This window comes from Hypanus sabinus, unplaced genomic scaffold (assembly GCF_030144855.1).
Source record: "Hypanus sabinus isolate sHypSab1 unplaced genomic scaffold, sHypSab1.hap1 scaffold_43, whole genome shotgun sequence".
Lineage (NCBI taxonomy): Eukaryota > Metazoa > Chordata > Chondrichthyes > Myliobatiformes > Dasyatidae > Hypanus > Hypanus sabinus.
Window position 1 is genome coordinate 2,189,585 of NW_026781307.1, and position 22,753 is coordinate 2,212,337.

The following is a 22,753-nucleotide window of genomic DNA, read 5'->3' on the forward strand; positions in this document are numbered from 1 at the left end:
AAAACGGAAACAGGCCTTCTCGGCCTTCCAAACCACGCCAAACGCTTACTCTCACCTCGTCCCACTGACCCGCACTCAGCCCATAACCCTCTGTAAAGGGGGGAGTTTCTTCTCTTTCTTACTGCGCAAGTTAATCAAAATGGCTTCTTTGTTAAAAGTAGGAATGCTTTTTTGTTGCGAGAGAGTGCTGGAAGCTTGTTTGGGTTAAAATTTACTGATAACGAGAATTGTATTCCTTTGTAAACCAATTGGGATTAATGTTGTTCTTTCTTCTGAGTCTGTGAACTATTGTTGGCGAGCTTTTGGGGAGGTCAGCGCAAGGGGGTGAGAGAGAGAGAGAGAGAGAGAGAGAGAGGGCACGATGCTGTAAACTGGGCGAGGAACGGACCCCAAGCGGGGGTTTAAGGCCAGGAGGTACTCCGTGGAGGGGGGGGGGGGATGAAGCTAGATGTGCTTGGTTGACCACTCGGGAGGGTCCTGAGCTGCGAATCGAGGAGTTCGGAGGGAATCGAACGGTGGTCAGAAGACTTCAGTAATTGAGCTCCAACGGTTGTGCACGAAGTGGTTCGGACTTTGATAAGTTTTGGTGCCTTTTGTTTATTTTTTTCCTTCATGTATACTGTATCGTTATTAATCACTTAGTTATAGCAATCTTTATAAATTGTACTCATGTAATCACATCTGGTGTACTGTCTGTTTCTGGGCGAGGCGGGGACATCACACAGCATCCACACCAGCTGATTCCCCAGTTTGGCGGGGCCGAAGGCTGCTCCCCGTAGACGAGAATGAGCTGAGCAAGCCTAAGGCGACCCAGGGGGTTACACCTCCATTCCTTTCCTGTCCATACACCTATCCAATTTTACTTTAAATGACAATACCGAACCTGCCTCTACCACTTTTACTGGAAGCTCATTCCACACAGCTACCACTCTTCGAGTAAAGAAGCTCCCCCCTTGTGTTACCCCTAAACTTTTGCCCCAACTCTCAACTCATGTCCTCTCGGCTGAATCTCCCCTGCTCTCAATGGAAAAAGCCTAATCCATGTCAATATCTATCCCCCTCATAATCTTAAATACCTCTATCGTCCCCCCCCTCAACCTTCTACGCTCCAAAGAATAAAGACCTAACTTGTTCAACCTTTCTCTGTAACTTAGGTGCTGAAACCCAGGTAACATTCTAGTAAATCTTCTCTGTACTCTCTCTATTTTGTCTTTCCGATAATTCAGTGACCAGAACTGTACACAGTACTCCAAATTCGGCCTTACTAATGCCTTGTAAAATTTTAACATTACATCCCAACTCCTATACTCAATGCTCTGATTTATAAAGGCCAGCATACCAAAAGCTTTCTTCACCACCCTATCCTCATGAGATTCCACCTTCAGGGAACTATGCACCATTATTCCTAGATCACTCTGTTTTACTCAAAGCCCTACCATTTACCATGCAAGTCCTATTTTGATTATTCCTACCAAAATGTAGCACCTCACACTAACAATTTTGTTCCTTTACTATCTACACGGTCAAAGTAACAGTTGTAAAGTGTAATCACTTAATCGCATCTGGTGCACTGTCTTGTTATTTGGCATGGTGGGGACAACACACAGCGTCCACACAAATTTCAACACTCAGTCTGGCTGGGCCGATGACTGCACCCCCCGGGCTTCCCGGGGGGCTGCCCTTGCGGGATCCACCAGCCGCGGATCGGGAAAACCCGGATGCCTCGCGTCTGGTTCGCTCGCCTTGCGCGTGAGAGGAAGGAGTTTAAGGCCCGTAAGGGATGGGTGGCTGGCGAGAGCGCTGCAGCCTCAAGAACTTCAAAGACCAGGGGGAGAATCGGGACCGGCTGATGCCGAGGCGGCGTCAGTGTTCCCCGAAGAGCTACGATGGTCGTGTCTGAACCGAACGTGTACATTTCCTCGTCATTACTCCCCAAACAATGCAGTGTGACAACTGAAACACGAGGAAATCTGTAAGTGCTGGAAATTCAAGCCACACACGCAAAATGCTGGTGGAATGCCGCAGGCCGGGCAGCGTCTGCAGGGAGAGGCACTGTCGACGTTCGGACCGAGACCCTTCGTCAGGGCTAAATGAAAGAAAAGATAGTAAGAGATTTGAAAGTAGTGGTGGGAGGGGGAGGGGGAGACCCAAAATGATAGGAGAAGGCAGGAGGGGGTGGGATGAAGCTAAGAGCTGGAAAGTTGATTGGCAGAAGGGATACAAATTTATTTACACAGCATTTACACTGTATTAGTTATTATAAGTAACCTAGAGATGATTTAAAGTATACGGGAGGTTGTGCGTAGTTATATGCAAACACTACACCATTTTATATCAGGGACTCGAGCACCCACGTTTTTTGCTATCCGCGGGGCGTCCCGGAGCCGCTCCCCCACGGATAAAGAGGGCCGACTGCACCATTGAGTACATTATTAATCCTACTGTATTACCCTGCCCAGTGACGGCGCTGGCGATTCAGAGCGAGCTCTGGCCAATGAGGCAACGGGAACATCTAAATACGTCCTGAATCGCGCTTTTCCCGGTAAACACTGAGGGACGGTGTGAGGGAGCTGGATTAACGTCAGTGGGGATACTGTCAGTGACACAGGACGCTGGGGGAGAGGGGTCACTGAGGGACGGTGTGAGGGAGCTGGATTATCGTCAGTGGGGATACTGTCTGTGACACAGGACGTTGGGGGAGAGGGGTCACTGAGGGACGGTGTGAGGGAGCTGGATTAACGTCAGTGGGGATACTGTCAGTGACACAGGACACTGGGGGGAGAGGGGTCACTGAGGGACGGTGTGAGGGAGCTGGATTAACGTCAGTGGGGATACAGTCAGTGACACAGGACGCTGGGGGAGAGGGGTCACTGAGGGACGGTGTGAGGGAGCTGGATTAACGTCAGTGGGGATACAGTCAGTGACACAGGACGCTGGGGGAGAGGGGTCACTGAGGGACGGTGTGAGGGAGCTGGATTAACGTCAGTGTGGATACAGTCAGTGACACAGGACGTTGGGGGAGAGGGGTCACTGAGGGACGGTGTGAGGGAGCTGGATTAACGTCAGTGGGGATACTGTCAGTGACACAGGACGCTGGGGGAGAGGGGTCACTGAGGGACGGTGTGAGGGAGCTGGATTAACGTCTGTGGGGATACAGTCAGTGACACAGGACGCTGGGGGAGAGGGGTCACTGAGGGACGGTGTGAGGGAGCTGGATTAACGTCAGTGGGGATACAGTCAGTGACACAGGACGCTGGGGGAGAGGGGTCACTGAGGGACGGTGTGAGGGAGCTGGATTAACGTCAGTGGGGATACAGTCAGTGACACAGGAAGGTGGGGGAGAGGGGTCACTGAGGGACGGTGTGAGGGAGCTGGGTTAATGTCAGTGGGGATACAGTCAGTGACACAGGACCCTGGGGGAGAGGGGTCACTGAGGGACGGTGTGAGGGAGCTGGATTAACGTCAGTGTGGATACAGTCAGTGACACAGGACCCTGGGGGAGAGGGGTCACTGAGGGACGGTGTGAGGGAGCTGGATTAACGTCAGTGGGGATACAGTCAGTGACACAGGACGCTGGGGGAGAGGGGTCACTGAGGGACGGTGTGAGGGAGAGGGATTAACGTCAGTGGGGATACTGTCAGTGACACAGGACCCTGGGGGAGAGGGGTCACTGAGGGACGGTGTGAGGGAGCTGGATTAACGTCAGTGTGGATACAGTCAGTGACACAGGACCCTGGGGGAGAGGGGTCACTGAGGGACGGTGTGAGGGAGCTGGATTAACGTCAGTGGGGATACAGTCAGTGACACAGGACGCTGGGGGAGAGGGGTCACTGAGGGACGGTGTGAGGGAGAGGGATTAACGTCAGTGGGGATACTGTCAGTGACACAGGACGCTGGGGGAGAGGGGTCACTGAGGGACGGTGTGAGGGAGCTGGATTAATGTCAGTGTGGATACAGTCAGTGACACAGGACGCTGGGGGAGAGGGGTCACTGAGGGACGGTGTGAGGGAGCTGGATTAACGTCAGTGGGGATACAATCAGTGACAGGACGCTGGGGGAGAGGGGTCACTGAGGGACAGTGTGAGGGAGCTGGATTAACGTCACTGGGGATACAGTCAGTGACACAGGACGCTGGGGGAGAGGGGTCACTGAGGGACAGTGTGAGGGAGCTGGATTAACGTCAGTGGGGATACAATCAGTGACACAGTGTCCTGGGGGAGAGGGGTCACTGAGGGACAGTGTGAGGGAGCTGGACTAACATCAGTGGGGATACTGTCAGTGACACAGGACGCTGGGGGAGAGGGGTCACTGAGGGACGGTGTGAGGGAGCTGGATTAACGTCAGTGGGGATACAGTCAGTGACACAGGACGCTGGGGGAGAGGGGTCACTGAGGGACGGTGTGAGGGTGCTGGATTAACGTCAGTGGGGATACTGTCAGTGACACAGGACCCTGGGGGAGAGGGGTCACTGAGGGACGGTGTGAGGGAGCTGGATTAACGTCAGTGTGGATACAGTCAGTGACACAGGACCCTGGGGGAGAGGGGTCACTGAGGGACGGTGTGAGGGAGCTGGATTAACGTCAGTGGGGATACAGTCAGTGACACAGGACGCTGGGGGAGAGGGGTCACTGAGGGACGGTGTGAGGGAGAGGGATTAACGTCAGTGGGGATACTGTCAGTGACACAGGACCCTGGGGGAGAGGGGTCACTGAGGGACGGTGTGAGGGAGCTGGATTAACGTCAGTGTGGATACAGTCAGTGACACAGGACGCTGGGGGAGAGGGGTCACTGAGGGACGGTGTGAGGGAGCTGGATTAACGTCAGTGGGGATACAGTCAGTACACCAGGCCTGGGGGAGAGGGGTCACTGAGGGACGGAGTGAGGGAGCTGGATTAACGTCAGTGGGGATACAGTCAGTGAAACAGGACGTTGGGGAGAGGGGTCACTGAGGGACGGTGTGAGGGAGCTGGATTAACGTCAGTGGGGATACAGTCAGTGAAACAGGACGTTGGGGAGAGGGGTCACTGAGGGACGGTGTGAGGGAGCTGGATTAACGTCAGTGGGGATACAGTCAGTACACCAGGCCTTGGGGAGAGGGGTCACTGAGGGACGGTGTGAGGGAGCTGGATTAACGTCAGTGGGGATACAGTCAGTGACACAGGACGCTGGGGGGGAGGGGTCACTGAGGGACGGTGTGAGGGAGCTGGATTAACGTCAGTGTGGATACTGTCAGTGACACAGGACGTTGGGGAGAGGGGTCACTGAGGGACGGTGTGAGGGAGCTGGATTAACGTCAGTGGGGATACAGTCAGTACACCAGGCCTTGGGGGGAGGGGTCACTGAGGGACGGTGCCACCTACGTTGATCATGGCGTTGGAGGTGATGCGGAAGAGCGTGGCCCTCTCGTTGACCTGCTTGATCTTCTCTCCGCTGTCGGCGGGCAACCGCAGGCTCTCGAGCTCGCTGAGGGAGCGCTGCAGGGCCGTGCCGTGCTTGGCGATCAGGTCGTTGCAGGTGGACAGGTCCTCCACCTTGCAGACCAGCGTCCGCAGCGTGTTCTGCACCTCCGTCTTGTCCGCCTGCGAGGCCGGCTCCTCGTCCGCCGAGTCATCTGCGGGGGGGGCAGAGGGTGAGACGTCCCCGCCATCGCTTCCCTGCCACAGGAGGGACCTCAGACATCCGGTCCCCCTTCCCCCGGGATTACTTCCCTCGCCCATCCAAGACCACCTTCGCACCCCTTCCCTTCCCCCTCGCCTCTCCCCCATCCTGCCCCCCTTCAGCCCTTCCCCTTCACCACTGATATTTACCCTCCCCTCTATTCCCCGTCCCCTTCGCTCCATCCCCTTCAGTCATCAGCCCCCGTACCCCCCACCCCAGCCTCTGGGGAACTGCCCTCTCCTCGGGTTTCCCCCCCACTTCTCCCCAGAAACTACCCACCCCCATAGTCGTGCACGCAGAAAGCCCTTGCGAGCTCCGAGGGCTGCGACTTGCCCCTCTGTCGTCCCCCCACCCCCTTCACTCCGCACCCTTCCACCTCCCCCCTCTGAAACTCCCTCCCTTCCTCAGCAGGCCCAGCAGCACCCACGGGGAGAGAGAGAGGGCAGTCGACGTTTCTGGCCGAAAGCCTTCGAGAGGACTGGAGAAAGGAGAAGCTGGGGAGTAAATTCTTTCCCCCACCACTCCCAGTCCGTCCCGGCCCGTTACGTCGACCGTTCACTCTTTTCCTCGGACGCTGCCCGGCCTGCTGAGCTCCTCCTGCGTTCTGTGCGTTGCTGGGATTTCCAGCATCTGCAGACTGTCTCGTGTCTGTGTTTCCATCCCTTCCTCGTCCCCTCTCCCTCAATTCCCCCTTGCTCCTCCTCTCCCGCCCCATGGGGAAACTAGCCCCCTCCCGTCCCTTTAACCTCTGCCTCTACTCCCGGGGAACGTCCCCTCTGAGGTCTGCAGACACAGCTTTTGCTGCAAAGGAACCGAAACTGCGCACAGGATTCGCTGCCCTCGTCTGAGTGCTCAGCATATTTCACCATCGTGCGCAATCACGTGTCCTTTTCCCGTTTCCGGCCTGGACGGCGCAGTCAAGGTGGAGCTTGTGGTGATCTGTCTGCAGATTTTAGAGCCACCTGAGAAACACAGAGGCATAGCAAACCTACAGCACAATACAGGCCCTTCGGCCCACAATGCTGTGCCGACTATGTCCTTACTTTATAAATTACCTAGGGTTACCCATAGCCCTCTGTTTTTCTAAGCTGCATGCACCTATCTAAAAATCTCTTAAAAGACCCTATCGTATCCGCCTCCACCACCGTAGCCGGCAGCCCATTCCGCGCACTCACCACTCTCAGAGTAAAAAACTTACCCCTGACATCTCCTCTGTACCTGCTTCCAAGCACCTTAAACCTGTGCCCTCTCGTGTTAACTAATTCAGCCCTGGGAAAAAGCCTCTGACTATCCACACGATCAATGCCTCTCATCCTCCGTCGCTCCAAGGAGAAAAGGCCGAGTTCACTCAAACTATTCTCAGAAGGCACGCTCCCCGATCCAGGCAACATCCTTGTCAATCTCCTCTGCACCCTTTCTATGGCTTCCACATCCTTCCTGTAGTGAGGCGACCAGAACTGAGCACAGTACTCCAAGTGGGGTCTGACCAGGGTCCTATATAGCTGTAACATTACCTCTCGGCTGTTAAACTCATTTACACAATTGATGAAGGCCAATACACCGTACGCCTTCTTAACCACAGAGTCAACCTGCGCAGATGCTTTGAGCGTCCTCTGGACTCGGACCCCAAGACCCCTCTGATCCTCCCTCTGCTTTAAATCGGAGTTACTGGCGTCCGAACTTTAGCAAACGGTGCCAGGCACAAAGGAAGTGCTGTCCATTGAAAGCGGAACGGCTTGTTAGGACTCAGCAGTGGCTTCGGGCTTACTTCTGCTAAAAAGTCTGTCGTCGTGATCACCGGGGCAAAAAAATTGCACGGCCTCTCTGAACTGTCCCCTACACCACACCGAGCCCCCGACTCGGAGCAAGAAGGCTGCGAGCGAACTGGTTAATTTTCGGAGCAAAGGGAGATTTTTGCTGCTTGGGTAAAAGAGAGGCGAGACTGCGCAGGGGTGTGACGTCAGGTGGTAGAGCGCAAAAGGTTTAAGGAGAAGACCGCCATATCCAGCGGGGTGACAGGGCTTTGGCTCAGCGGGCTGAGGCAGTAACGGGGTGAGGCGAGGGAGGATGTATGTGTGTGAGGCCAGTTTTCTGTGCTCAGAGTCAGAGGTGGAATTGAATTTCGGAGCCGAGAGGTGATGTTGCAGCTATATAGGACCCTGGTCAGACCCCACTTGGAGTACTGTGCTCAGTTCTGGTCGCCTCACTACAGGAAGGGTGTGGAAGCCATAGAAAGGGTGCAGAGGAGATTTACAAGGATGTTGCCTGGATTGGGGAGCGTGCCTTATGAGAATAGTTTGAGTGAACTCGGCCTTTTCTCCTTGGAGTGACGGAGGATGAGAGGTGACCTGATAGAGGTGTACAAGATGATGAGAGGCATTGATCGTGTGGATAGTCAGAGGCTGAAATGACCAGCACGAGAGGACACAGTTTTAAGGTGCTGGGGAGTAGGTACAGAGGAGATGTCAGGGGTAAGTTTTTCACTCAGAGAGTGGTGAGTGCGTGGAATGGGCTGCCGGTGACGGTGGTGGAGGCGGATACGATGGGGTCTTTTAAGAGACTCCCGGACAGGTACCTGGAGCTCAGAAAGATAGAGAGCTGTGCGGTGGGGAAATTCCAGGCAGCTTCTAGAGCAGGTTGTACGGTCGGGACAAGCTTGTGGGCCGAAGGGCCTGTGATGTGCTGTAGATTTCTGTGATCCCACCTCCCACCTCCCCCATCCCCTCATTCTGAACGCCCGGCTCCCCGATCACCCTGAGCTCCACTGAGCCAGACGCAGTGGGGCCAAGTTCGCGTTCCCTCCCCCCCGCTCAGCAACGAGGAGGTGCGCCCCACCCTCTCGGCTCAAAGTCCGGAGTCAGTTTTATCGTCCGGGCGCGTGTGCACACTGCTGCCTCGGAAGTTCAAAGGGAACTTGTCAGCAGTTCCTCTTGAACCGGGTGGCCGGCTGCCTCCTGTATCCAGCAGGTCGGCCGCTGGGTGCGTGCCCGCGGCCCGTCCAGTTCCGGCCGTGACGTCCTTCCTGCCGTGAGGCGACCAGAACTGAGCACGGTACTCCCGAGTGGGCTCTGCCATCAACGGCCCTGTTATTTGAGTTACCGTCGCCATCCCGTCAGTGTGACCCAGCCTCTCTCCTGACCGGATATTTTCACCCACTGGACGGCTGCCCGCTGGGTGACCTCTCGCCCCCGTCCTCCGCGAAAATCCGGGGATCGATCGGCAGTCTCGGGGACACTCTGGCACCGATAACCATTCCCCGGCCGGAGTCGTCTTCGATCGCGCTTCCTCCCCGCTCCTGCCGTCTGGCCTGGGCCTTTTGACCGTGCCCGCGTGCTTTTGTGCACTGGGTCGCTGCCACGTGATTGGCCGATGAGATATCTGCATCAATGAGCAGGTGTACCCGATAAAGTGGCCACTGGGTGCGTATCTCTCCATATTCAACCCAGATAAGTGTGAGGTGGTTCATTTCGGTAGGTCAAATGTGATGGCAGAATATAGTATTAATGGTAAGACTCTTGGCCGTGTGGAGGATCAGAGGGGTCTTGGGGTCCGAGTCCATAGGACACTCAAAGCAGCTGCGCAGGTTGGCTCTGTGGTTAAGAAGACGTACGGTGCATTGGCCTTCATCAATCGTGGGATTGAGTTTAGGAGCCGAGAGGTAATGTTGCAGCTATATAGGACCCTGGTCAGACCCCACTTGGAGGACTGTGCTCAGTTCTGGTCTCCTCACTACAGGAAGGATGTGGAAGCCATAGAAAGGGTGCAGAGGAGATTTACGAGGATGTTGCCTGGATTGGAGAGCATGCCTTATGAAAATAGGTTGAGTGACCTCGGCCTTTTCTCCTTGGAGCGACGGAGGACGAGGGGTGACCTGATAGAGGTGTACTAGATGATGAGAGGCATTGATCGTGTGGATAGTCAGAGGCTGAAATGGTTGCCACAAGAGGACACAGGTTTAAAGTGCTGGGGAGTAGGTACAGAGGAGATGTCAGGGGTAAGTTTTTCACTCAGAGAGTGGTGAGTGTGTGGAATGGGCTGCCGGTGACGGTGGTGGAGGCGGATACGATGGGGTCTTTTCAGAGACTCCTGGACAGGTACATGGAGCTTAGAAAAGTAGAGGGTTATGGGTAACCCTGGTCATTTCTAAGTTAAGGACATGTCCGGCACAACTTTGTGGGCCGAAGGGCCTGCATTGTGCTGTAAGTTTTCTATATTTCTATACTTCCCCTCCTCCGAGATCTGGCCCCCCCCCCCGGCCGTACCTGACTCGGCCTGCATGCGGACGGCCTTGGCCTTGGCCAGCTCCAGGGCGGTGATCCAGCGCTGCCGCTCCACCTCCGAGCTGGCCTTCAGGTGGTAAGTCTGCGCGCCGCCGTTGGAGATGACGAAGTTGCACGAGTCTTCCACCGCGATGTTGGCCGTGGCCAGGTTGATGGTCCCGCGGCAGGTGTGGCCCATCTCCGCCTGGGTTCTGCGGGGACAGGAGAGGAGAGGTTCAGGGCACCGGTCCCCAGCACACGCGGGGGTCTCCCGTCCCCCCGACTCCGCCCCGCTATTCCACCACGGCTGATTTATTACCCCCCTCAGGCCCCTTTCTTCCGCCTTCCTGCCGTAACCTCTGATGTCCTTGCTGATCGAGAACTTGTCAAACCCCGCTTTAAATCATTTGGCCTCCAGGTCGCCCGGGGCAACGAGGTCCACAGATTCACCCCCCCCCCCCCGCCCCCGACTCCCGGATAAAGAAATTACACCTCATCTCCGCACCAAAGGGACGTTTTTCTACTCTGAGGCTGTGGCCTCTGGTCGCGGACTCACCACCCCCCCCCCCCCCCCCCCACACACACACACGAAAGGGAGCATTCACCTCATCTCGGACTTTCGATATTCGATAGACTTTAATGAGATCCCCTTCCCCCAGTACTCCAGTAACTGGAGCGAGTACAGGCCCAGAGACGTCAAACACTCCTCATACAATGAGATCCCGCTCATTCTCCTAAACTCCAGTGAGAACAGGCCCAGATACGTCAAACACTCCTCATACAATGAGATCCCCCTCATTCTCCTAAACTCCAGTGAGTACAGGCCCAGAGACATCAAACACTCCTCGTACAATGAGATCCCCCTCATTCTTGTGAACTCCAGTGATTGCAGGCCCAGAGACATAAAACACGCCTCATACAATGAGATCCCCCCTCATTCTTCTAAACTCCAGTGAGTACAGGCCCAGAGACATTAAACACTCCTCATACAATGAGATCCCCTCATTCTTCTAAACTCCAGTGAGTACAGGCCCAGAGACATTAAACACTCCTCATACAATGAGATCCCCCTCATTCTTCTAAACTCCAGTGAGTACAGGCCCAGAGACATTAAACACTCCTCATACAATGAGATCCCCATCATTCTTCTAAACTCCACTGAGTACAGGCCCAGAGACATCAAACACTCTTCATACAATGAGATCCCCCTCATTCTTCTAAACTCCAGTGAGTACAGGCCCAGAGAGATCAAACACTCCTCATACAATGAGATCCCCCTCATTCTTCTAAACTCCAGTGAGTACAGGCCCAGAGACATCAAACACTCCTCATACATCAATCCTTAATTCCCCAGAATCATTTCCGCAAACCTCCTCCCTTTTCCGGTGCCCAACACCCCGCTCTCCCTTTGCGGGATTGCGATGGGATCCGTCAGGGAGTGTCTGTCCGTGACAAAACCAGGCCTCGGTCCCTGGAATGTGCCTCCCTCTCCTGGTTTAGCCCTCCTCCCCCTCGGGATCTTTCCCACCAGACATAGGCGGAGAGACTGGGCTGTTTTCCCTGGAATCGAGGTATCGCAAGAAGCTCGTCTTGCGTATCGGTAACGGAGGATAATTCCTTGCAGAGCGTCGCAGGCTCTTAGCCTCATTTAGTTTGTTACCCCGCCTCGTCCCATCAAGCTACACCAGGATCGCGGCCTTATAGATTCATAGAAAACCTACAGCACAATACAGGCCCTTTGGCCCACAAAGTTGTGCTGAACATGTCCCTACCTTAGAAATTACTGGGCTTACCCATAGCCCTCTATTTTTCTAAGCTCCATGTACCCGTCCAGGAGTCTCTGAAAAGACCCCATCGTAACCGCCTCCACCACCGTCATCGGCAGCCCATTCCACGCACTCACCGCTCCCTGAGTAACAAACTTACCCCTGACATCTCCTCTCTACCTACTCCCCAGCACCTTAAACCTGTGCCCTCTTGTGGCAACCATTTCAGCCCTGGGAAAAAGCCTCTGACTATCCACACGATCAATGCCTCTCATCATCTTGTACACCTCTATCAGGTCACCTCTCATCCTCGGTCGCTCCAAGGAGAAAAGGCCGAGTTCACTCAAACTATTCTCATAAGGCATGCTCCCCAATCCAGGCAACATCCTTGTCAATCTCCTCTGCACCCTTTCTATGGCTTCCACATCCTTCCTGTAGTGAGGAGACCAGAACTGAGCACAGTACTCCAAGTGGGGTCTGACCAGGGTCCTATATAGCTGCAACATCACCTCTCGGCTCCTAAACTCAATCCCACGATTGATGAAGGCCAATGCACCGTACGCCTTCTTAACCACACAGTCAACCTGTGCAGCTGCTTTGAGCGTCCTGTGGACTCGGACCCCAAGACCCCTCTGATCCTCCACACTGCCAAGAGTCTTACCATTAATACTATATTCTGCCATCATATTTGACCTGCTAAGATGAACCACCTCACATTTATCTGGGTTGAACTCCATCTGTCACTTCTCAGCCCAGTTTTGTATCGGACCGACGTCCCGCTAGTTCGGGGTGGCAGTTCACCTGAAGGAGCCGGGCATCACCGCAGTGGCACGCGGCTGCAGCGGGACGGGCTGGGGCTGCAGGAGACCGGGCCACGGTTGGACCAAAAACGCGGCCGGTGGCCGCACTACGAGGTATCCCCTGCACCACAACCGAGTGTCAGATCTTTGCTTCGTTTCTCTACCCGCCCTTCATGTCCCGGTCCTGCCGACCCCCGAAATCCAACCAGCTTTCTTCCCCCCCCCCCCCCCCCCGGAACGACCCCCTCGGGCGGGCATTCTCTACAGGAGTAAGGAAGTCAGACTGCAGCAGAGTAAAACTTGGGTCACACAACGCACTCCTTGTGCAGCCGCTTTCCATGAATCTGCGGGCGGGGAGGAAGGCCCGGTTCCTGAAACAGGACCGTGAAGACAACACGCTACCACGTCACAGCTTCCTTCCCCTCTGCTGTCAGCTCTCTCAACAGGGATGAACGCTGCTTCTCTCTTTTCCTTTGGCGATTCACACTACTTAATCGTAGAACCACAGAAATCTGCAGCACGTCGGCCCACAACGTTGTGCCGACCCTGCAACCTCCTCTTGAAACTGCCTGGACCTTCCCTACAGCATAGCCCTCTGTCTTTCGAAGCTCCATGTACCTCTCTAACAGTCTCTTTCAGGACCCCCATCGTATCCGCCTCCACCACCATTACCAGCAGCCCGTTCCACACACTCACCACTCTTTGTGTGAAAAACTTACCCCTGACATCTCCTCTGTACCTAGTCCCCAGCACCTTAAAACTGTTCGTCCTCTTGTTAACCATTTCCTGACATCTCCTCTGTACCTACTCCCCAGCACCTTAAACCTGTGCCTCCTCTTGTTAACCATTTCAACCTCTGACTATCCACACGGTCAATGCCTCTCATCATCTTGTACACCTCTATCAGGTCATCTCTTATCCTCCGTCGCTCCAAGGAGAAAAGGCCGAGTTCACTCAACCTGTTCTCATAAGGCATGCTCCCCAATCCAGGCAACATCCTTGTAAATCTCCTCTGCCTTCTCTCTCCCTCTCTCTCTCTCGAGGGAGAGTATCCAGAAAGACCAGATTATTTATTTTATTTCTGTACAATACTGTGCAAAAACTCTCGGACACGTAAATGTAGCTTAGGCGGCCTCAGACCTTGGCACAGCACTGAAGTAATTTTATGCATTCCACTGAACTGCTGGAGCCAAAGCAACACAGTCCACTCTCCTCATCCGCGGGTTCCACATGCACGGATTCAACCAGCCGCGGATCGGGAAAACACGGAAGTTCTCTCTCCGGCACCCGTTGCTTGAGCATGCACAAACTATTTTTTTCTTGTCACTATTCCCTAAACAATGCAGTTTAACAACTATTTACGTTGTATTGGGTATTATTAGTGATCCAGAGGTGATTTTAAAGTGCAGGCAGTCGCCGGGTTATGAACGAGTTCCGCTCCTGAGTCTGGCTTTAAGTCGGATTTGAAGCCAGAGCAGGTACATCCGGTATTATTTAGCATCAGTTCGTCAAAGAACGTATGTTTCAGCACCGGGTTCGGGAACAGAAGTTCCCGAGTTTGATTCAGTAACAGACCGCTCCCCAGTGCGCTCTCCACCGTGCCGGGTTGATGTGGAGGATCTAAGCCCAATAATTAAACCACTGCGTTGCTTAGTAATAATTGTCGCTTTCATCGGGGCAGGGCCTTTCTCACTTTATCCTTTAAAATTGTTCCGATCGTTGAGCGACGTAACTTAACGCTTTTCCAATGGCCGATGGTGTTTCACCTCTTTCCAATCGCTTTATTATTTCCACCTTATTTTCAATCATGACTGTGATTATTTTCATGAACAGAAACACTGCGGATTCAGATCTCTGCCGTCGGGTCCTAATGTCCACCGCGCCGAGACGGGTTGAATAAGGTCCGGGGTTCCGCCGGGTCCTAATCTCCACCGCACCGAGCCGGGTTGAATAAGGTCCGGGGTTCCGCCGGGTCCTAATGTCCACCGCGCCGAGACGGGTTGAATAAGGTCCGGGGTTCCGCCGGGTCCTAATCTCCACCGCACCGAGCCGGGTTGAATAAGGTCCGGGGTTCCGCCGGGTCCTAATGCCCACCGCACCGAGACGGGTTGAATAAGGTCCGGGGTTCCGCCGGGTCCTAATGTCCACCGCGCCGAGACGGGTTGAATAAGGTCCGGGGTTCCGCCGGGTCCTAAAGTACACCGCACAGATACGGGTTGAATAAGGTCCGGGGTTCCGCCGGGTCCTAATGTCCACCGCACCGAGACGGGTTGAATAAGGTCCGGGGTTCCGCCGGGTCCTAATGTCCACCGCACCGAGACGGGTTGAATAAGGTCCGGGGTTCCGCCGGGTCCTAATGTCCACCGCACCGAGACGGGTTGAATAAGGTCCGGGGTTCCGCCGGGTCCTAATGTCCACCGCACCGAGACGGGTTGAATAAGGTCCGGGGTTCCGCCGGGTCCTAATGTCCACCGCATCGAGACGGGTTGAATAAGGTCCGGGGTTCCGCCGGGTCCTAATGTCCACCGCACCGAGACGGGTTGAATAAGGTCCGGGGTTCCGCCGGGTCCTAATGTCCACGGCACCGAGACGGGTTGAATAAGGTCCGGGGTTCCGCCGGGTCCTAATGTCCACGGCACCGAGACGGGTTGAATAAGGTCCGGGGTTCCGCCGGGTCCTAATGTCCACCGCACCGAGGCGGGTTGAATAAGGTCCGGGGTTCCGCCGGGTCCTAATGTCCACGGCACCGAGACGGGTTGAATAAGGTCCGGGGTTCCGCCGGGTCCTAATGTCCACCGCACCGAGACGGGTTGAATAAGGTCCGGGGTTCCGCTGGGTCCTAATGTCCACCGCACCGAGACGGGTTGAATAAGGTCCGGGGTTCCGCCGGGTCCTAATGTCCACCGCACCGAGACGGGTTGAATAAGGTCCGGGGTTCCGCTGGGTCCTAATGTACACCGCACCGAGACGGGTTGAATAAGGGACTTGAACATCCGCGATTTTTGCTATCCGCGAGGGGTCCCAGAAGCAATCCCTCGCGAATAAGGAGGGCTGACTGTACATCGAGGATGCCTCAGACTCCTGCCCAGCACTGTCTTTGTCAACGTGGAGCTGAGAGCGAGTTTGTGAATCCGGCAGGAGCAAGGGATGTTGGGAATGGCAAGGGTGGAGTGCCGAGGGAGGGGTGTGGGACAGGAGTGAGAGGGTGTCGTGGGTGCAAATGCACCCAAACCCTGAGACACCAGGGAAGGTCATTTGAGTCTAAACAATCGATTTATTGACCTTCACAGAACATCTCTCTGGTGCTTCCTGCTCCCTCCCATGATTCCCCTCTCCCTGCCCCCTTCCCATTCTCCGTCCACAACAGAGATCCGTATCAGAATCATCACCCACATATGTTATGAAATTACAGTCAGCCCTCCTTATCTGTGAGGGATTGGTTCTGGGACCCCCCCCACAGATACCAAAATTCGCGGAGGATCAAGTCCCTTATTCAACCCGTCTTGGTACGGTGGACATTAGGACCCGGCGGAACCTCGGACCTCATTCAACCCGGCTCGGAGCGGTGGACATTAGGACCCGGCGGAACCCCGGACCTTATTTAACCTGTCTCCGTGCGGTGGACATTAGGACCTGGCGGAACCCCGGACCTTATTCAACCCGTCTCGGTGCAGTGGACATTAGGACCCGGCGGAACCCCGGACCTTATTCAACCCATCTCGGTGCGGTGGACATTAGGACCCGGCGGAACCTCGGACCTTATTCAACCCGTCTCGGCGCGGTGGACATTAGGACCCGGCGGAACCCCGGACCTTATTCAACCCGTCTCGGTGCGGTGGACATTAGGACCCAGCGGAACCCCGGACCTTATTCAACCCGTCTCAGTGCGGTGGACATTAGGACCCGGCGGAACCCCGGACCTTATTCAACCCGTCTCAGTGCGGTGGACATTAGGACCCGGCGGAACCCCGGACCTTATTCAACCCGTCTCGGTGCGGTGGACATTAGGACCCGGCGGAACCCCGGACCTTATTCAACCCGTCTCGGTGCGGTGGACGTTGGGACCCGGCGGAACCCCGGACCTTATTCAACCCGTCTCGGTGCGGTGGACATTAGGACCCGGCGGAACCCCGGACCTTATTCAACCCGTCTCGGTGCGGTGGACATTGGGACCCGGCGGAACCCCGGACCTTATTCAACCCGTCTCGGTGCGGTGGACATTGGGACCCGGCGGAACCCCGGACCTTATTCAACTCGTCTCCGTGCGGTGGACATTAGGACCAGGCAGCCGAACTCTGAATCCGCAGTATTTCTCTTCACGAAAATAATCACAATCAGGATTGAAAATAAAGTGGAAATAATAAAGCGATCGGAAAGAGGTGAAACACCATCGGCCATTGGAAAAGCGTTAGGCTACAGTCGGTCAACGATCGGAACAATTTTAAAGGATAAAGTCAGAAAGGCCCAGCCCCGATGAAAGCTGCAATTATTACTAAGCAACACAGTGGTTTAATTATTGTGTTTACATACATTTCTTAAGTGTTTTATATGCACAGAAAGGTAAAATATAGACTATGTTCTAAGACAAATGTTTGACTAACTGGCGCTATATAATACCGGATGTACCTGTTCCGACTTAATTAGTAAAAGATCTTCTGATTTTTTCGCTCCCGATCCACGATAACACACGCACATCCTCCCATATACTTTGTCATCTCTAGATTACTTATAATACCTAATACAATGTAAATGCTATGTAAAATAGTTGTTATACTGCATTGTTTAGAGAATAATGACAAGTAAAAAGGTCTGCACATGCTCGAACAACAAGTGCTGGAAGAGTACTTCCAGGTTTTCTCGTTTCGCAGTTGGCTGAATTCATGGATAAGGAGGGTCAACTGTATTTGCGTGCCTAAGGCTTTTGCACAGGACCGTACGCACTTCAAAAGTAAAATTACTTTGATCTTTGATCCATCTCGCTCCGCATCAGTTTTCCTGGAGGAACTTTGCTAGTTCCTCCACAAACAAGAGAAAATGTGCAGACGCTGGAAATCCAGAGCAACACACACACACGAAATGCTGGAGGAACTCAGCAGGCCGGGCAGCATCGATGGAAAAGAGTAAACAGTCAAGGTCTCGGGCCAAGACCCTTCGTCAGGACTGTGTTGCTTTGCTAGTTCCTCATTTACTATTGATTTGGAGGAACTCAGCAGGCCAGGCAGCAGCGATGGAAAAGAGCAGTCAATACTTCAGGCAGAGATCCTTCAATAGGACTGGAGATACAAAGATCGATACAGATGCCACCTACCCCCTTTTCCCCCGTCACCTCATCTCCTTGCCTGCCCATTGCTTTTCTCTGGTCCTCTTACCCTCCCCCCTTTACTTTCTTCCATGGCCTTCTGCCCTCTCCTATCAGACCCCTGCCTTCCACTTCTCCAGCCCCATATCCCTTCCACCAATCAACTTCCCAGCCCTGTATCTCTTTCACCAATCAACTTCCAACCACTTCATCTCTTTCACCAATCAACTTCCCAGCCCTGTATCTCTTTCACCAATCAACTTCCAACCTCTTCATCTCTTTCACCAATCAACTTGCCAGCAGGTAGAGACATGTTTGGCACAACTTTGTGGGCCAAAGGGCCTGTATTGTGCTGTAGGTTTTCTGGGTTTCTACGGACGTTGCCTGGTTCGAATGTTACTTGCCACTTGTCAGCCCCAGCCTGGATATTGTCCAGGTCCTGCTGCATTTGGGTATGAACGGCTTCGCTGTCCGAGGGGTCGCGAACGGTGCACAGCACTGTGCAGCGCGTAACCGGGAGGGGACGGACGGAAAGGTGGAAGGAGGGACTGTCGGTGAGTCCTCGCCAAGGAAGCAGGCTCGTGGGCAGAAGAAGAGGTCTACGTCGCCGTGGGCATGTGCAAGGCTGACGAGGGAACGCTGTGCCTCAGAGAGGGGAAGGTGCCCGCGCGGGGATGGCGGAGATGTGTTCTGAGAGGCTGGTGGCGGAATGTATCAACCCCTGCCCAAGATGGGACTCGGACCCGCTCCAATTTGCCTCCCGGGGCAACAGGTCCACAGCAGATGCCATCTCACCCAACGGACAGCAAAGACACAAACACCAGGACGCTCCTTATCGACTGCAGCTCGGCATTCGATGCTGACACCCCCCCGGAGCTGAACAGTAAACTCCCGGACTGTGGCCTCAGTACCCCCTTGTGCAACTGAAAGTTTGGTTTGGGCCCCCAAATCCTAAGAACTTTCTACAGGGGCACAATTGAGAGCATCCTGACTGGCTGCATCACTGCCCGGTACGGGAACTGTACTTCCCTCAATCGCAGGACTCTGCAGAGAGTGGTGCGGACAGCCCAGCGAATCTGTAGATCTGAACTTCCCACTATTCAGGACATTTACAGAGACGGGTGTGTAAAAAGGGCCCGAAGGATCATTGGGGACCCGAGTCACCCCAACCACAAACTGTTCCATCTGCCACCATCCAGGAAACGGTACCACAGCATAAAAGCCAGGACCAACAGGCTCGGGGACAGCTTCTTCCACCAGGCCATCAGACTGATTAATTCACACCGATACAACTGTATTTCTATGTTATATTGACTATTCTATTGATTATAAATGACTATGATTGCACATTGCACATTTAGATGGAGACATAAGGTAAAGAATTTTACTCCTCGTGTACATGAAGGATGTAAGAAAAGAAGCCAATTAAATTCAGGCTACATCCACACTAGACCAGATAATTTTGAAAACGCCGGTTTCGTGTAAAAACGATAGGCGTCCACACTAAGCGTTTTTGAAAATACCTCTGCCCACATTGAAGCGAATATTTCGGCGAATCTCCTCCTACTGCGCGTGCGCAGGACACATCTACCGAAAACAAGCGACATGTTTGGTGTCGAATCTCGCCGTGAAAGTGCGCGTTTGTGTAGTCACAGACTCGAAAAACTTAAAACGACGGACAGCTGTTGGCTCTCGCGCAGGAGAACTTAAAACTAAAAAAAACAAATACTGGAGCGTACGGAGGCAACCGACAGGGAGTTCACGGACAGTATGACCCGGCTGACGACGAACATTGAAAAACTGACCAACTCTGTTGCATTAATAAGGCACCTTGCTAAATGTATAAAACATGTCTGCATCAGTGTTGTCTTGTATTTCCATACAATGTTACATTAGGCTGTTACACATCTATTGTCAGAGAAGTACTTGCATAAATAGGTAAACCACCTTCATACGAGCAAGGACAGAAAACTGGGCAAAGTGAGTATACTTATTTATTCAGTAAGTTACGGGTCAAAGTATTTGGTGAGTACATTTCTAACTCTTCTGGCTTCAGTCTCGTTCCGGTCTGTTCTGAAATTGTTAGGTTGCATTCAAGAAACCAATGAGGTAGCGCGCTGTCGTCTGATAGCGTATTCAGATTTCTCCGGGTACCCTGTCCACACTGATCTGCCCGCGCAGCGTTTTCAAAAAATATCCACCTTGGAAAGTGTTTCTGAAAAGCTCCGGTTTCGGGGGACGAAAACGCCGTTTTAGTGTGGACGGAGGGTGAAAACGAAGAGAAAAAGCCTCAATTACGGATTTACCCGGCGCAGTGTGGACGCCATGAGTTACAGTAAATAATATTACATACCTGGGGTTTGATTTCTTTTTGTTAAAACTCAGACACACCCATCTAGCTAATGCTGCAATGACCCCGCAGATCGCTGATTTACAGAGGTCTCCGCCTCCGTGGAGTGCATCCTCAGCGTTAAGTGGGGTCTGAGTGTACTGTGATCTTATTATTTCCATTTGTCCTCTTTTTAGACTGATAAATTCTATTGCATTCTTTGTTTTCCTGTAAAGCCTGCAAGAAAATGAGTCTCCAGGCAGTATAGAGGCATAGAAAGCCTACAGCACAATAGAGGCTCTTCGGCCCAAAATGCTGTACTGAACACGCACTTACTTCAGAAATTACCTGGGCTTACCCGTAGCTCTCTATTTTTCTGAGCTCCATGTACCTGTCCAGGAGTCTCTTAAAAGACCCCATCGTATCCACCTCCACCACCGTCGCCGGCAGCCCATTCCACACACTCACCACTCTCTGAGTGAAAAACTTACCCCTGACATCTCCTCTGTACCTACTCCCCAGCACCTTAAACCTGTGCCCTCTCGTGGCAACCATTTCAGCCTCTGACTATCCACATGATCAATGCCTCTCATCATCTTGTACACCTCTATCAGGTCACCTCTCATCCTCCGTCGCTCCAAGGAGAAAAGGCCGAGTTCACTCAAACTATTCTCATAAGGCATGCTCCCCAATCCAGGCAACGTCCTTGTAAATCTCCTCTGCACCCTTCCTATGGTTTCCACATCCTTCCTGTAGTGAGGCGACCAGAACTGAGCACAGTACTCCAAGTGGGGTCTGACCAGGGTCCTATGTAGCTGCAACATTACCTCTCGGCAACTAAATTCAATTCCACAATTGATGAAGGCCAATGCACCGTACGCCTTCTCAACCACAGAGTCAACCTGCGCAGCTGTTTTGAGTGTCCTGTGGACTCGGACCCCAAGATCCCTCTGATCCTCCTCACTGACAGGAGTCTTACCATTAATACTATATTCTGCCATCACATTTGACCTACCGAAATGAACCACCTCACACTTATCTGGGTTGAATATGGAGAGATACGCACCCAGTGGCCACTTTATCGGGTACACCTGCTCATTGATGCAGATATCTCATCGGCCAATCACGTGGCAGCGACCCAGTGCACAAAAGCACGCGGGCACGGTCAAAAGGCCCAGGCCAGACGGCAGGAGCGGGGAGGAAGCGCGATCGAAGACGACTCCGGCCGGGGAATGGTTATCGGTGCCAGAGTGTCCCCGAGACTGCCGATCGATCCCCGGATTTTCGCGGAGGACGGGGGCGAGAGGTCACCCAGCGGGCAGCCGTCCAGTGGGTGAAAATATCCGGTCAGGAGAGAGGCTGGGTCACACTGACGGGATGGCGACGGTAACTCAAATAACGGCCGTTGATGGCAGAGCCCACTCGGGAGTACCGTGCTCAGTTCTGGTCGCCTCACGGCAGGAAGGACGTCACAGCTGGAACTGGACGGGCCGCGGGCACGCACCCAGCGGCCGACCTGCTGGATACAGGAGGCAGCCGGCCACCCGGTTCAAGAGGAACTGCTGACAAGTCCCCTTTGAACTTCCGAGGCAGCAGTGTGCACACGCGCCCGGACGATAAAACTGACTCCGGACTTTGAGCCGAGAGGGTGGGGCGCACCTCCTCGTTGCTGAGCGGGGGGGAGGGAACGCGAACTTGGCCCCACTGCGTCTGGCTCAGTGGAGCTCAGGGTGATCGGGGAGCCGGGCGTTCAGAATGAGGGGATGGGGGAGGTGGGAGGTGGGATCACAGAAATCTACAGCACATCACAGGCCCTTCGGCCCACAAGCTTGTCCCGACCGTGCAACCTGCTCTAGAAGCTGCCTGGAATTTCCCCACCGCACAGCTCTCTATCTTTCTGAGCTCCAGGTACCTTTCCGGGAGTCTCTTAAAAGACCGTGTCGTATCCACCTCCACCACCGTTGCCGGCAGCCCATTCCACGCACTCACCACTCTCTGAGTGAAAAACTTACCCCTGACATCTCCTCTGTACCTACTCCCCAGCACCTTAAACCTGTGTCCTCTCATGCTGGCCATTTCAGCCTCTGACTATCCACACGATCAATGCCCCTCATCATCTTGCACACCTCTATCAGGTCACCCCTCATCCTCCGTCACTCCAAGGAAAAAAGGCCGAGTTAACTCAACCTATTCTCATAAGGCACGTTCCCCAATCCAGGCAACATCCTTGTAAATCTCCTCTGCACCCTTTCTATGGTTTCCACATCCTTCCTATAGTGAGACGACCAGAACTGAGCACAGTACTCCACGTGGGGTCTGACCAGTGTCCTATATAGCTGCAACATCACCTCTCGGTTTCCAAAACTCAATGCCACGAATGATGAAGGCCAATACACCATTTGCTTTCTTAACCAGAGTCAACCTGCGCAGCAGCTTCGAGTGTCCTATGGACACAATCCCCACGATCTCCCAGACTCTCCACACTGCCAAGAGTCTTACCGTTAATATTATATTCTGCCATCATATTTGACCTGCCAGAATGAATTAATCCGGGTCACACATTGCCGGAGGGGTACCGACGGGCTTGAAACGTTACAGGGAAATTTTACAAGGATGTCGCCGGGAAAAGTGATATCGGTTCA

The 22,753-nt window shown here is 53.8% G+C and overlaps 1 protein-coding gene across 1 annotated transcript in view; it reads right to left on the minus strand.

Moving 5' to 3' along the window:
* The window catches only part of LOC132388882 (oxysterol-binding protein 1-like), an 82,636-nt gene that overhangs the window by 40,054 nt on the left and 19,829 nt on the right, over positions 1 to 22,753 (minus strand). The window contains exons 2-3 of the mRNA XM_059961316.1: positions 9,921 to 10,129; positions 5,361 to 5,611 (exon numbers count right to left, since the gene is read on the minus strand). Of these exons, the coding sequence (XP_059817299.1) occupies positions 5,361 to 5,611; positions 9,921 to 10,129 (460 nt within the window). The remainder of the gene's footprint in view (positions 1 to 5,360; positions 5,612 to 9,920; positions 10,130 to 22,753) is intronic.